This window comes from Podarcis bocagei (genome assembly GCF_964188305.1).
Source record: "Podarcis bocagei genome assembly, chromosome: 9".
NCBI classification, from domain to species: Eukaryota; Metazoa; Chordata; class Lepidosauria; order Squamata; family Lacertidae; genus Podarcis; species Podarcis bocagei.
The window spans coordinates 71042050-71055692 of record NC_138134.1 but is presented as its reverse complement, the minus strand read 5'-3'; the positions used below and the strand labels follow the sequence as shown (position 1 = coordinate 71055692).

Sequence of the window (13643 nt, the reverse complement as noted above, 5' to 3'; positions counted from 1 at the left end):
TATTATTATTATTATTATTATCCATGTTGAGGAGTCAACTGCAATTTTAGGCGATTTCATTGACTGATTATGTTACAGCTGTCAAATGCATACAGGAACCTGTAGCCCTCCAGACATTGCTGGTGGACTCCAGGTCCTATCAAACCCAGCCAGCACAGCCAACAATCATGGATGATGGGAGGTGTAATTCTGCAACTTCTGGAGGGTCACAGATTCCCCAACCCTGCTCAAAAGTGAGTTGCTCTCATCTTCTTACTCCTTTGGGCTGCAAGGGTAAAATGTACCTCCCGTATTTTAACTCAGTAAGCAAGTGTGCATGTCAAAGTTCTGGGAATCCCTGCTTCTGAGTCTTTGGGGATCTGGGTCTTGATATATGTTTTATCTGGAAACAAGTCACCACTGGAAGTTACTTCTGCAGTCTCCTTAGGCTGTCAGCCTGAGCTTATCACACCTTGTGCCATTCTTTAGAGTTACGGGAAAACTCAGCAAAGCTTTGTCCCATGTCTTTTCTCCCTACATTGAAGGACTATAACCTGTTCTAATGAACAAAAGCCATGAGCCTAGGGCAATTATGTCCCACCTTTCAACCTAAACTGCTTCCAAAACAGATAAAACTACAAGATCGGCATAGTGATACCATCCTTTGCTTTTAAGGATTTTATTTGGGTTCAACTTTCTTCTTTCACCGATATATTTTCATAGTTATGGTTCTTATTTTGATATACATGGCTTAGCTGTTGTTGTTTGAAGGTTAATTAAGCATTTTCAGGAGGTGTTGTTGCATTCTGCTTCTGTGTTTTTCTTTTCCTTTTTTCCTTGGATTATACTTGGTATTCTTTAGTTTCAGGACACTGTGCATTCATTATGGCTAGTTTGTGTACTTTTAGGTTAATTTGGACTGCTGTGTTACTGCAACACGTGGACGTTTTTTGGATTACTGAGTTAGTACAATATGTGGATATAATTTTAATTAGTTTCTTTTAAAAATAATGTAAAGGAGGAGAAAATAATTAAAATAACAGCTATGAAAACTCAATCAAGATACACTTCCTAGACTAAGAGTGGGTTGAGCAAATAAGGAGTTGCAACAATAGTATAAAGAACTCTTACTTAAAACAATAACAACAGCTTTTTAAAAACAATTTTCTCCCTGGTTTCCTGTTGCCACAAAAGTTTCCCATTGTGAGACAAACAAGACAAGCATTCTGTTTCTGTTTTTAAAACACACAATAGGATCAAGATCCATTCTAACTGAAGGTGGGGGGAGGAGATGGGGGGGAGACAGGGATCATAAAAAAAACCTTTTAGTGAGAGGAGAGGTAGTTGTTTTGTAAACCCACCTGATGAATCAAAGCACAATACTGTATTAATTGCATGCATCCAAGCTAAAGAACTGAAAACTTTGCCAATATCTTCTGACTCAAGACAAATCCAATTAGTTCTTTCTAGCCTGGTGCTGATGTAACTGACAACTCGCTCAGCAGTCCATCTAAAATTCAAGGGTCCCCGTGTCTATTATTTACATCTGCATTTTGCCTTGGTCACCAACTTTAGATAGATAGATAGATGATAGATAGATAGATAGATAGATAGATAGATAGATAGATAGATAGATAGAAAGAATTATTATTATTTTGCACCGGGGGTCATATTTTGAACAGCACAAAAATGTCAAAGAGCAAGCTATATTTGCTCCTTTCCCATGCAAACCAAGAGGGCAAAGTGTCTCTTCCACCAAAAGCAGGAGCAGCAACAAAACTTCAGCTAAAAGTTCTCGCCTTCTGCACCTCAGCTGCTGACCTCTGTTTTCTGATTCATACATGTGAGTAAGCAAGGGGCAGCAGAAGACATGAACTTGAGGAGGAATTCTGTCTGACATGGAATCCTGGATCCTGAGCTATCTCCAAACTCTTTTTATGCCTATTCTGTTCAGGATGCTGGTACTAATGTACGGAGCCATACACAGCTCAGGACCAGAATACCTAAAAGATTGCCTTGCCCCTTATATACCCGGCCAATCACTCCTGCTGATGACCATCTCACCAGGAGGCCCTTTCTATATGATGTAGGAAGCGAGGCTTTTTTCTGTGCCTATTGAAAACCTTCCATTTCCAACAAGCCTTGTTAGTAGATATTTTTTATATCTCAATCTGTACCTATAACGGAATTGAAAAACAGTTTTCAGTATATACACTTCGGAATGTTTTATAGGAAGCGATTCATAAATGAAATGAACAGTTAACTGTTGTCTACTCTCTCACAGCTCCCTATTTCGATTCAAGTTCTGTAAAATTAGACTTGTATTGCTTTTTGAAACAATACAAGTAGTGTATTGTTAGTGGTGCCCTCCGCCGTGTGGAACGCCCTCCTGTCAGATGTCAAAGAGATAAATAACTATATAATCTTCCAAAGACATCTGAAGGCAGCCCTGTATCGGGAAGTTTTAATGTGTGATGGTCTGCTGTGTCTTTGTATTTTTGTTGGAAGCAGCCCAGAGTGGCTGGGGCAACCCAGTCAGATGGGCAGGGTACAAAAAATAAGGTAGTAGTAGTAAACAAAATATGCAGGGCCGATGTCACCTTTTGGCAGCTGGTGTGGAACGCTGACCATGCCGAGACTTTCTCAAAATGCTACCTGGTCATGTCAAGGCATTTGCAAAAGAGTTATTAGACCCACAGGAAATCTGGGAAGGAAAAGGATGGAGCAACTTGGATGGATCAAAACTCAGAATTCAACTCATTCAAATTGCACGAGGGTTGGGAAATATTCAAACTGCTTGACCGAACTGTTCCCTCTTTCCGTAGTTGAAATGTATCTCATTCCCATGGGACAGGGCCTCAACCCAGACACTTCCACATCAGTAAGAGAGTCGTGGACCCTCTTAAAAAATAGAGAGGCCCTCTCCCTCTAGCAGGAGGAAGAAGAAGGGGCTGTGGTACCTCCATCTCCTTTTTCCAAGCAAGGTTGCTTATTCTGTTATCCAGCACGAACTCTTCCACACAGAAACTCCCTCACTTCTGCGGATCCTGCTTTCCGTGCAGAAAACCATTCCAAAATGCATTAGGAGGCACTGCAGGATGCCCCAAGAACATAGCACAGCCAATTTCACCAAGAAGCAAGACCTAGAACACACACCTCCTGCTTCAGAAGTCTCCAGGTTTTTTGTTTTCTATTCAGGGGCCTGCCAGCAAGCCTAGTCTCATCTCTGGCTCCCACCATGCGCTGACCAAGGTGCTGACTTTAGACTTGCACTACATGCATGGGCTATCATCCCATACCACTGGCCATGCAGGCTGGGGCTGATAGCATCCTATTGGCTATCCCTGCTTCACTCTGTTGCCTGCTTGCCCTTGTACCAAGCCTGGGCAAATGCATCTTCTCTGGGCACCAACCTTCCATACAGAGATTTATGCATAAGGCCTATGTGAGCATTTACACACACGTACAATTGCCACCATGCGAGAGGGAAATAGGAACCAGCTCATAGGCCCTGTCCCTCCTGCATGTCCACATTGCATTTCCTGCAACCTCCAACATCTCGAGGGGCTGAACGTCAGCAGCCAGGAGCCTCTTTTTCTCAGTAACACTCCCCATGTGTGGTTAGAAGATACGGATTCTGAATCTGTTTGACTTCAGCAGGCTCCATGCTACAGCTGTTCAGCCCCAAACACATGTGGCATGACAGGAGCAGCAATGCAGGAGGGGGAAGGAGCAACAGGCTTCTCCCCACTTCACCCCACCTCACAGGGTAGCAAACACAAGAGTAGGATAACAATTGAACAGGGCATTAGGGTCTGAGGAAACACAGAGTTCAGCTCATGCCAGTGGCCAGTATTTATTTGAGCATAGGAGCCACGTATTTATTCCATAATGCTATTTAATATATACATATGAAGCTGTTGGGACAGGCCATCAGGAGACCTGAAGGACAATGTCTTGAGCATGCTGGTGACACCTAGCTCTTTTTCCCGGCCACATCTGAATCAGGGATGGATGTGCAGGTCTAGAGACAGTGTCTGGATGCAGCAAAGCAATACACTGCCAATTATCCCAGTAACGCTGTCCATATAATCAAAGACTCAAAAAAGCCTACCCAACAAAAACAAAAGTCTTCACTTAACTTCTGATAAGTATCAAAGCATGGGCTCAGGCATGCCTTCTTCACAGAGAATGGACAACACTTTTTTGCTCCTAGAGCACGAAAAGCCTTTGAATTCTGAACCAGCCTCTGAACCTCGCATGATGTATGGGAGTCCTGAGGCAGGTGCTCAATTTGAGTAGTGTCTGAGTGCCATTCAGTCGCACATAAGTGGCACATGTCCCTTCCTTCCCTTTTCCCTTTCTAGCTTGCAGGTAGCAGACTGCATGTTAGAATGCTACTCGCCTATCCCCCTCTGGGGAGAAAGCGTAGCAAAACCCCTTTCCTGCCATTGCCCCTGCTCTGTGAAATGGCCCTCCCTCTGCTGTGCACATAGCATCAACTATTAGCTGCTCCAGATGCCGTGTGAGGATGCATTTTCTTTGCCCAAGCTTCTCCTGACCCACAAGATTGGTTGGTGTTATTCCTGTTTTTGCCTGTGCATGTTCTTACAAGGGTGTTTCACTGCTTTGATTGTTTTTGTGTTATTTTTATATGCCAGTTAGGGATTTCTTTAAAAACACACATGCATTAAGCGCCTTAGAAATGCTTTTAAATAAATACATAAATAAATGAAAGCCTGCTGCCTGAAGGTGCACATCTCAGAAAAAAACTATACCACATGCTACTGTGGTAAAACTGAATGCACCCAAGCCCAGACGTGGATACCATGTTAACACTGATTCCCCCTCCCTCTCTATTTAAGCCTCAGTTGTGCGTTTAAAACATGCACATTAAAAGTCCAAAATCCAAACGCGGAATTTGCTGGGTCATAAGGTCTGCCACAGCTCAAACTTCACCGCACTGGTCTTTTTAGTGCCACTGTTGATTAATGGGCCGTTCACTGGTTATTTACATGCTCTCTTTAGCAAGAACAGCATATTTTCATGTTGGCCGCTGGAGGGAACAGGATGTGCTAAGAGCAAACACCACAAGTCCCAAGCCCAAGTTACAAGCTAGAGCTCCAATTAACCCGAAGTAATGAACTACCAACCTTTCCCTCTTCCTCTTTGACCTGCATGTGTTGCACACAGACTCCACCAGCCCAAACTCCCCCTCTACCACTTCAAATCATACTCAGCTAGCCACCAAAAGTTAGTAGCATTAATGAGAACAGCCATTAGCTGTACAACTTTTCCTCTCTTTTTTGCTACTGCCTCAACTCTGTAAGCATATTAGAAAACTGAAATCCATAATCTCATGGACTCATAATCAATCAATCAATGGCACACCATGCACAGAACATTTTACATAGCTTTAAAAATAAGTATCATCTGTGCTTTTAGGCAGTAAGTGGCTACCACAGGTGGACTTATGGGGGTAGGGGAACAAAAGACCAAAGGAAGCAAAAGAAGAGGTCTGAAAAGGGATAAAAGATCCATTTTTATAAATAGTAATGGCCTTAGTGGAATAAAAAGGTCTGAAATATTTCAGGTGTTAACTTGCCAGGAGTAAGGTTGTCCTCTTAAGGGAACATTTACCCCACAAATGACTACCACAGACTGACGTACTTGCAAAACTTCTGCACGTTCTGTTTTCTAAAATTGCACGGCAGCACCTAGCATTTTATGTACATGTGTATACATATCCCATTGATTTTGTTTTTGCTAAACCCATGTCGTGGCGTCTTCTTTCCCCAGAACTCACTCCTGGGACAATGCGCTAATGTTTTGCTTCTTCAGAGCTTTCATTCATTCCAACGGAGCTGCTCTGAATGAAGCAAATGGAGCAGGACTCCCAACCCACTCATGTACCCCACCTATTTTGTTTCATCTGCAAGATGTAGCAAATGCCTACAATGGATTTCAAAATGAACAAATTGCTATCTAGAGATCACACACGTCAGCAGTTTCTTGTGAGTTCGGCTAAGGCCACTCTTGTGTGTTGAAGTTATGCCCTCAAGTACCCAAAGGCAAAAAGCAATTTCCATCAGGGTTGGAGGAATCTCAAAGATCTTGCAAGAGCAAAGAGACATGCTAGAGCATCAAAACTTTTCATGTCAATTGTACACTGTATGGTGGTGTGAAGTTCTTTCTGTTGTTTGTTTTCAATCTACTGCCCCATCAGCATCGCTGAGTGATTCACACATTCCAGTATCACATTACCAAAACCATATGTTTGTTTGCTGCAAAGCTAACATAACCAATCTGTTCACCATCCAAGTTAAAAGCCTGAGCTTACCATATGCATATATTACCCCATGCATATATTACCCTATTCTCTCTCCAAAAATTATACATCATGCATACAGACCTAAGACAAGGATTCTGGTCCTTGGAGCATAGGATTAATCAACCCATCACATTAAATCATGTCCATTACGTACAGTGGTACCTTGGTTTAAGAACAGCTTCGTTTATGAACAACTTGGATTAAGAACGCTGCAAACCCAGACACAGGTGTTTTGGTTTGTGAACTTTGCCTTGGAATAAGAACATGTTTCACTTCCTGTTGAGTGTGTTCCATTTGTAAATTGAGTCCCCCGCTGCTATGGGAAAGTACACCTTGGTTTAAGAACACTTTGGTTTAAAAACGGACTTCCAGAACGGATGAAGTTTGTAAACCAAGGTACCACTGTACTGAATGAGGAAACCAACAGCTGACAATTTAAGAGAGAACTGCAATCAGAGTTCTAGAGTTGGGAGTCATGTAGTCCATGGGTAGGCAAACTAAGGCCCGGGGGCCGGATCCAGCCCAATCGCCTTCTCAATCTGGCCCACAAATGGTTTGGGAATCAGCATGTTTTGACATGACTAGACTGTGTAATTTTATTTAAAATGCACCTCTGGGTTATTTGTGGGGCATAGGAATTTGTTTATATATTTTTTTCAAAATATAGTCCGGCCCTCCACAAGGTCTGAGGGACAGTGGACCGGCCCCCTGATCTACTCCGACCCCCTGTAATGCAGGAATTTCAACTAAAGAATCCCTGACAATTGGGCATACAATCTCTGGTGGAAAACCTCCAATGAAGGAGAGTCCACCACCTTCCAAGGCAGTTCATTCCACTGGCAAACAGCTCTTACTGTAAGAAAGCTCTTCATCATGTTCAGTCAGAATATCCTTTCTTGAAATTTGAATCCATGACCCGTGATGGGTATCCTGTCATACAACAGAGGAAAGAGAACTGGACCCAGGGCTGCCATTTTCACCAGCAGCTCCACATCCAACATCACACTCGTTCAGTCCTAGTTTTGAAATTAATATTACACTCCTGCACAGAAGAGATTATTTCAGCTTTTTAAAACACCCTGGCTTTACAACTTAAAATACTTCACATTGCTAGCCTTAAAAAAATTTCTGTTTTGAGTGCCCATGCCCATGATCACTGAGTACATGGGGACGATTGAAGACACCTCTTTAAAGGTGCCCCACTACCTGCAATGAATTCGTCATGTGCAAGAAATTGGAGTTTGGGGAGTAGCATTCTCATACCCACCCACAAAAATTCAAACCTTACACACAGCAGCATGTTCTATGGCTGAAGCTACCACACACAGGCTTTTCCTGCAGCCAACATGCAGGGAGATGCCATGAGAATGGATCCATCAGCAATATATTTTTTTTTGCCTTCACATTTCAAACTTCGCTCTAAACTCATGAGCACTAGAAGTTTTCTCTCTCTCAAAGAAATGACAACATAGGACTTGATTATCAAGAGTATATATTAAAAAAACTGCCAGACCACACAGAAGTATGAATGTTATTAATACAGGAAATAAAGAAGTGATCCAGTTTAAAAAATGAATGTGCATTCTAGCCAACAGATTTATTTATGATTATTTATTTGTAATTATTTATGACATATTATTTGATGCATCTTTATCCCAGACTTCGGCCAAAAAGAGTAAAAAAAAAAAAAAATGCCAGCGATGAAGGAAATGCTGAAAGCATTTTAGTATCATAGAGGAAAACACCTATATAAAACTTAGTCAGATGTTTGCTCCATAATCTGATGACCCATCACCCTGTCTTAGCAGTGAATCTCTTTGCCTTAATTTCACATAGAACACAAACATGAAATATCTTTGATGTGGCCAGATAATCCTGGTTTTACCCACTCGTTTCTCAAGGCTTTAGGGCGGAGAACGGCAGATAAACAAACATACACCGGCAGTGATGGAAATGTGTTTATCTGAAGGTGTGCTTCTCGTAAACTCAAGCAGCAGCTGAATATCTCTAAGCGCCATCAGCCGCTTTCCTTCAAACCAAAATCACTTTGGTGCTTGGGATCAGTAAATATTGAGCCTATCAGAGTGACTGAAAAAGGCAAATCTGCAAATTAAAGCCAATTTCACATGGGACTTGTTCCAAACTAAGTAAACAAATATGGCACAGTGTGGCTCCTAAACTAAGATGAACTTATATTGCGTTCTTATCATTAAGCTGATTGGCAGGAGATTTGGGACACCCAAAAGGAACTATTTATTCACACAGCAGTTTAGCAACGAGTGGAGTTCACAACCACAGAATGGAATGACGGCCACTACTTGTGAGGTGGCATTTTTTTAGAAAAGCTATTAAAAATAATAAACTTAGGGCTTAAGGCAGATTCCACTAGCATATCTAATGTCTGCTTCCACAAGAAAACTCCCACCCACCTCTCCTCTGCAGTCTCCACTCCATTCACCCACAAAATCTGTTCCAAAGGGTTGGAGGACCCTGCTGAACAGATTTTGGTGGTGCACGGAGAAGAAGGTGAGGAAGAGCAATTCCCACTGAGCAAGCCCAACTCCTCGTATGAAGTGCTGGATAGTATCCAAGGACTTTATTATGTACTGATGCAGCTTGTCATGAACTGGTTGGACACAGAGCAATGGCAGGAAGAACCAGCTGAGGTTCCCCCAAGGGAAGAAGGCTCAGAGCCTGAGGAGTGGTGGTGGAACAATGATGAGTGGTCAAAGGGAGAAGACTGGGAGGAGGTGGTGTTGGAAACTGAGGAGGTAACAGGACTTAGTGAGCTGGGAGAGTCTGTGGCAAAGAGAAGTCCAGTATCAGAGGCAAAAGCTGAAGCAGGAGGGTAGGAGAAGAGAAGCCAAGAGGCAGCTGGTGAAGAGTCACAGATGTCTCCCCTCCTGCTGAATAAGCTCCTTTCCCCAGTGGTCTCCCAGAACCAGAAGAGGCATGGAAAGGGAGGAGAAGACATTGGCGATGTACAGGCACAGTCTCTGTTTGCTTGGGGGGGGGAACCATGGAAAGGAGGCATCTGTGGGGAAGTGGGGGCCTTCAGTCTTAGAAACTGTTTCATGGGGCAAGACCAGCGGAGATGAGTTGCTGTGCTCATTAGGCCTGACACTGATCTGCAGACCCTGTTTTTGCTGATGAGGAGTTAACTCCAACTTGCACAGTGTGATTTACTCCTGGCTCGCTCCTGACACAGCCTGATGCAACTTCTCCTTTGCACCACTTTGGCTGAAGCCAGATAGACAGATAGATAGGTAGGTAGATGGCATGGAAGGATTTAATAAATGCACTGCAACACACAGGAAGAGACAACAAATAAAGCATTGGTTATCGACTTGAAGATAACAGCACAGGGTTAAATTTGGTGTCTACTGTGAGGCTCAAGCGATGCCAGAAAAACGGGTGACCTAAAGTCCTATTCAATGGCCTCCTTTGGGCAAGAGGAACGGAGAGTTCTGCTAAAAAGGCAACCTGGACAACACTAGAGGAAGTGCCTGGCATCATTTAACTGTGACTCTTTCAGGCCATTTTAATGAATGGTGGCAACTGTCTCCAAAAGCTGAATGAGATCTGCACATCCTCTCCTCTCTCCCCTAAACAGTCTACGTTTATTATCACTTTGTGCACTATTCTAAATTCCCCTCTCTGGAAACAATATTTCATTTTGCAACCTGCAATATCCCAAAGGCCAAAATTAGGGGAACGAACACACATACGGAAGAACAAAGAACCTGGCTATATTCTGAAAGCAAGATGGATGCATCAAACAGGAAAAAAACTCATAGAAAAGATATTCTGTAGAATTAGGAGGGGGGATGGTGAGCAGGGTTTCAAAAGCTTTGGCTGGTAAGAAGGTGTTTGAGGACAGGGAGTGCTGAGGGTTATGCCACACAAACAAAAATGAGAGGGCAATATATCCTGCGAACAGAAACAAGGTAGATAGGAAGCTGTCTTGTGCCCAATGAGTTCATCTAGCTTAGCATTGTCTACACTTTTCTGACAAGAGACCCGCTTGGAAATGCCAGAGGTTGAATCTGGGGGCTTCTGCATTCAAAGCATGTGTTCTGCCACTGAGCTGCAGTCCTTCCCCTGAAGCAGTACATCTGAATCTAATGAGTGGTGCAGAGGTTGCATTTGGAAACAGGAGAGGGGTTTCATGTCAAGATGTACCATGAAAGTCTCCCAATTTGGAAAAGTCTGCATGGCAATAAGAAGAAGAAGAAGAAGAAGAAGAAGAAGAAGAAGAAGAAGAAGAAGAAGAAGAAGGAGGAGGAGGAGGAGGAGGAGGAGGAGGAGGAGGAGGAGAAGAAGAAGGAGAAGAAGAAGGTGGTTAAGCTACCATGATGATGTGCAGAAAGCTTTTCTTTTCTTTTTAGACAGCAGAGGGGAACCTTCAAACAAGTTAAATAATAGATAAACTGATATTCTATGTAGAATGCAGGGTCTATGTAGAAACGTGAGATCTGATGGAGGACACATTGTGTTCCTTCTGGGGTACTTCAACCACCTTCCCCACCCTGCACTCTGTTCTCAGCTGTGGGTCCTAGAATCATAGAATTATAGAGCTGGAAGGGACCACAAGGATCATGTCGTCTAACCCCCTGCAATGCAGGAATCTTTCACCCAACATTGGCCTCGAACCCACAGCCATGAGATTAAGCTCTACTGACTGAGCCGTCGGAATGCAACAAGCAGCCACACCCTGGGAAATGGCTTCTACTGGTTGGCTAAACCAAGTGAGGGTAGCTGATGGGTTGTGAACCCTCAGTGAGTTAGGGAGGGACTTCCCCTGCATGTGAAAACAAGCTCTGGGAGATTGAGCGGGTGAGACCAATAGTGGGTCCAACGATCAAGAAGGTGGTTTCTGCATGTGCAGAAGTGAGGGGGCAGATGGGGCTTGTCAACCTGGGAAGGCAGCCCATCTAGGAGAAGGAAAACTGATCCTGAACCTCTGCTGCCTTGTGGGATATCTCTCCGAGAAGAAAAGGCTAAGGAGAAAACCCTACACAAATCCAGAGTGAAGTCCTAAGGCAGTCTTGTACACCTCCTTCCAGCAACTCTTGCAGCCAAGCTAGTGCTGAACATACAGCTCTGCTTTCCTTTGGACCACATCAGCAAGGTTGAGAGGAAGGTCCTGTCGTCTGGGCAGCTCAGGACTTCCATACACACTGCCAGGCTTGCGCCCCAGGGAGGTCACTTCAGTGCTGATAACAAAGTGGTTTTACTTCACCCCCAGAGGCGCACTCCATTGTCTCTTGAGATAGACGGAGGCCAACAACTGCAACACCTTGCATTTCACAGTCTTTTCTTATACTATTCATGAATGTGTGTTGTAGCATTTTAGCTCATTAAAACCAGGGCTTTCTTTCAGGAGGAACTCATAGGTCCACGTACCTATGGGACCGCCTCTCCTGGCATGCCCCGCGGAGGACCTTAAGGTCCACAAATGACAACATTTTGGAGGTCCCAAGTCACAAGGTGGTTAGATTGGTCTCAACTAAGGCCAGGGCCTTTTCAGTACTGGCCCCAACTTGGTGGAACACTCTGTCACAAGAGACTAGGGCCCTGCGGAACTTGACATCTTTCCGCAGGGCCTGCAAGACAGAGCTGTTCCGCCTGGCCTTTGGTTTGGACTCAGTCTGACCCTTATGTTTCCCTCCCCTTATGGTTTTGATCTATGGGCTACTTTTAAAATGAGGCTGCATTTTAAAATGCATTTTAACCCGTATTTTAAATTGGTTTCCCCCCCCCATTATGTTTTTACTGTAATTTTACTGGTGTTAGCCGCCCTGAGCCCAGCTCTAGCCGGGGAGGGCGGGGTATAAAGAAAAATTATTATTATTATTATTATTATTATTATTATTATTATTATTATTATTAGAACTTGGTTCCAGCACGTTCATTCCATTGCCATTCTAAGAAAACGAAGGAGGTGTTCATAGCGAGTTCCGGCACCTCTTTTTCTAGCAAAATAGCACTGGTTAAAACTAACTCTACAATGAAACTGCTAACCTTCAAGGTAGAATTAGTCAACAGGATACCTCTTGGATCCCAGCTCCCACCCTCCACAGACCACATGGACAACGGTCAGGGACGATGGGAGTTGTAGTCAAACAAATTGGCAACTTCCGCTTAAAGCTGTCAGCAAGAGACTTGCTTTTGTTTTTGCTGACAGACAGACAGGCACAGCTTTCCCCCCTGGAATTCGTCACCCTGCCAAAGCAAAAGATCAGCGCCGCGCACCATTAAATTTGGGCAGCAATACACACCTCCTAATTAATTAATTGCTTTGCACATTTGTGAAGGGTTTGTCAAGTGGCAGACAGAGCCCCCGGTTCATCTGTTCCCCCTGTTAATGAGGCATCACATGAAAAGAAGCCCACACCGTTTGGCTGCCACTCCAGAAATGATTTTTAAATATCTATTCAGCAAGCCTAGATTCCGGACATTCAGATGCATCCAACATTAATCAGAATCAAAGCAGAACCTCCCTCTGAGATAAACAGCCACGGCTAACTTACACCTATTAATTTCAATGGGTCAACTCTGAGCAGAAATTACTTGGATGTAGTCTACATAATTTAGTTACGTACACTTTAGTTATGTATCTGTATTGGATTTGAATTGACTTTATGTATGTGCTGCTGCTCTTTCAAACTGCAGATAGACAGATGTATAGACATTTAGGGAGTTACAGTTTTTATATGTGAAACTATTTTAACTGTTTTTACATGAGCAACAGTTCTACGTATGTTTTTACTGTCGTAAATCGTTTTGGGATACTTCATGGGAAGCAATTCATAAACGGAACAGCGGAAACAGCACTTGTTTTGAAATTCAGGAAGTTTTATCTGTATAACATTGATAAATATTCTACTATCTTATGGTGTTCCCAAGATGCTATTATGAAAACATTTAAAATTCTTTCCCTGTTGCTAATGGGAAATGTGTACCTTGTCCTGACCACCAAGGTTGATATAGTCCATTTCATGACTATCTTTTAAAAAAAGCTCGCTGTATCGAACCAAAGTCTCATTTAGGTGTGGTTTATGTAGGCAAAGAACTCTTAAGTTCCATCACCCATTGGCTAGCTGTAAGTAGTGTTTATTCTCTTTCTCTTAGAAGGAAGAGCTCTGGTTCAGTGGTAGAACATCTGCTTTCCATGCAGAAGATTCCAGGTAGGGCCAGAGGCCCTGCCTGAAACCCTGGGCAGATGCTGTCAGTCAGTGCTGGCAATACTGGGTTAGATGGACCAAAACCCATTGCACAGCTTGCTTTGTTCCTACATATTTTTATATTCTGTTTAATTCCATGTTGAACG

The 13643-nt window shown here is 43.3% G+C and overlaps 2 protein-coding genes across 11 annotated transcripts in view; one reads left to right on the top strand and one right to left on the bottom strand.

Moving 5' to 3' along the window:
* The window catches only part of SLC4A4 (solute carrier family 4 member 4), a 193103-nt gene that overhangs the window by 85026 nt on the left and 94434 nt on the right, over positions 1 to 13643 (bottom strand). The window lies entirely within an intron of this gene.
* The window catches only part of LOC308594367 (uncharacterized protein), a 72244-nt gene that overhangs the window by 540 nt on the left and 58061 nt on the right, over positions 1 to 13643 (top strand). For 3 of the 4 annotated variants that reach the window (XR_014011388.1, XR_014011389.1, XM_081207496.1), the window contains exon 2: positions 79 to 233. The exons of the other annotated variant lie outside the window; for it this stretch is intronic. Coding sequence is in view for 1 of the 3 variants with exons in the window: in XM_081207496.1 (XP_081063622.1) it covers positions 168 to 233 (66 nt within the window). In the remaining 2 variants the exon portion in view is untranslated. The remainder of the gene's footprint in view (positions 1 to 78; positions 234 to 13643) is intronic. 4 annotated transcript variants of the gene reach the window in all.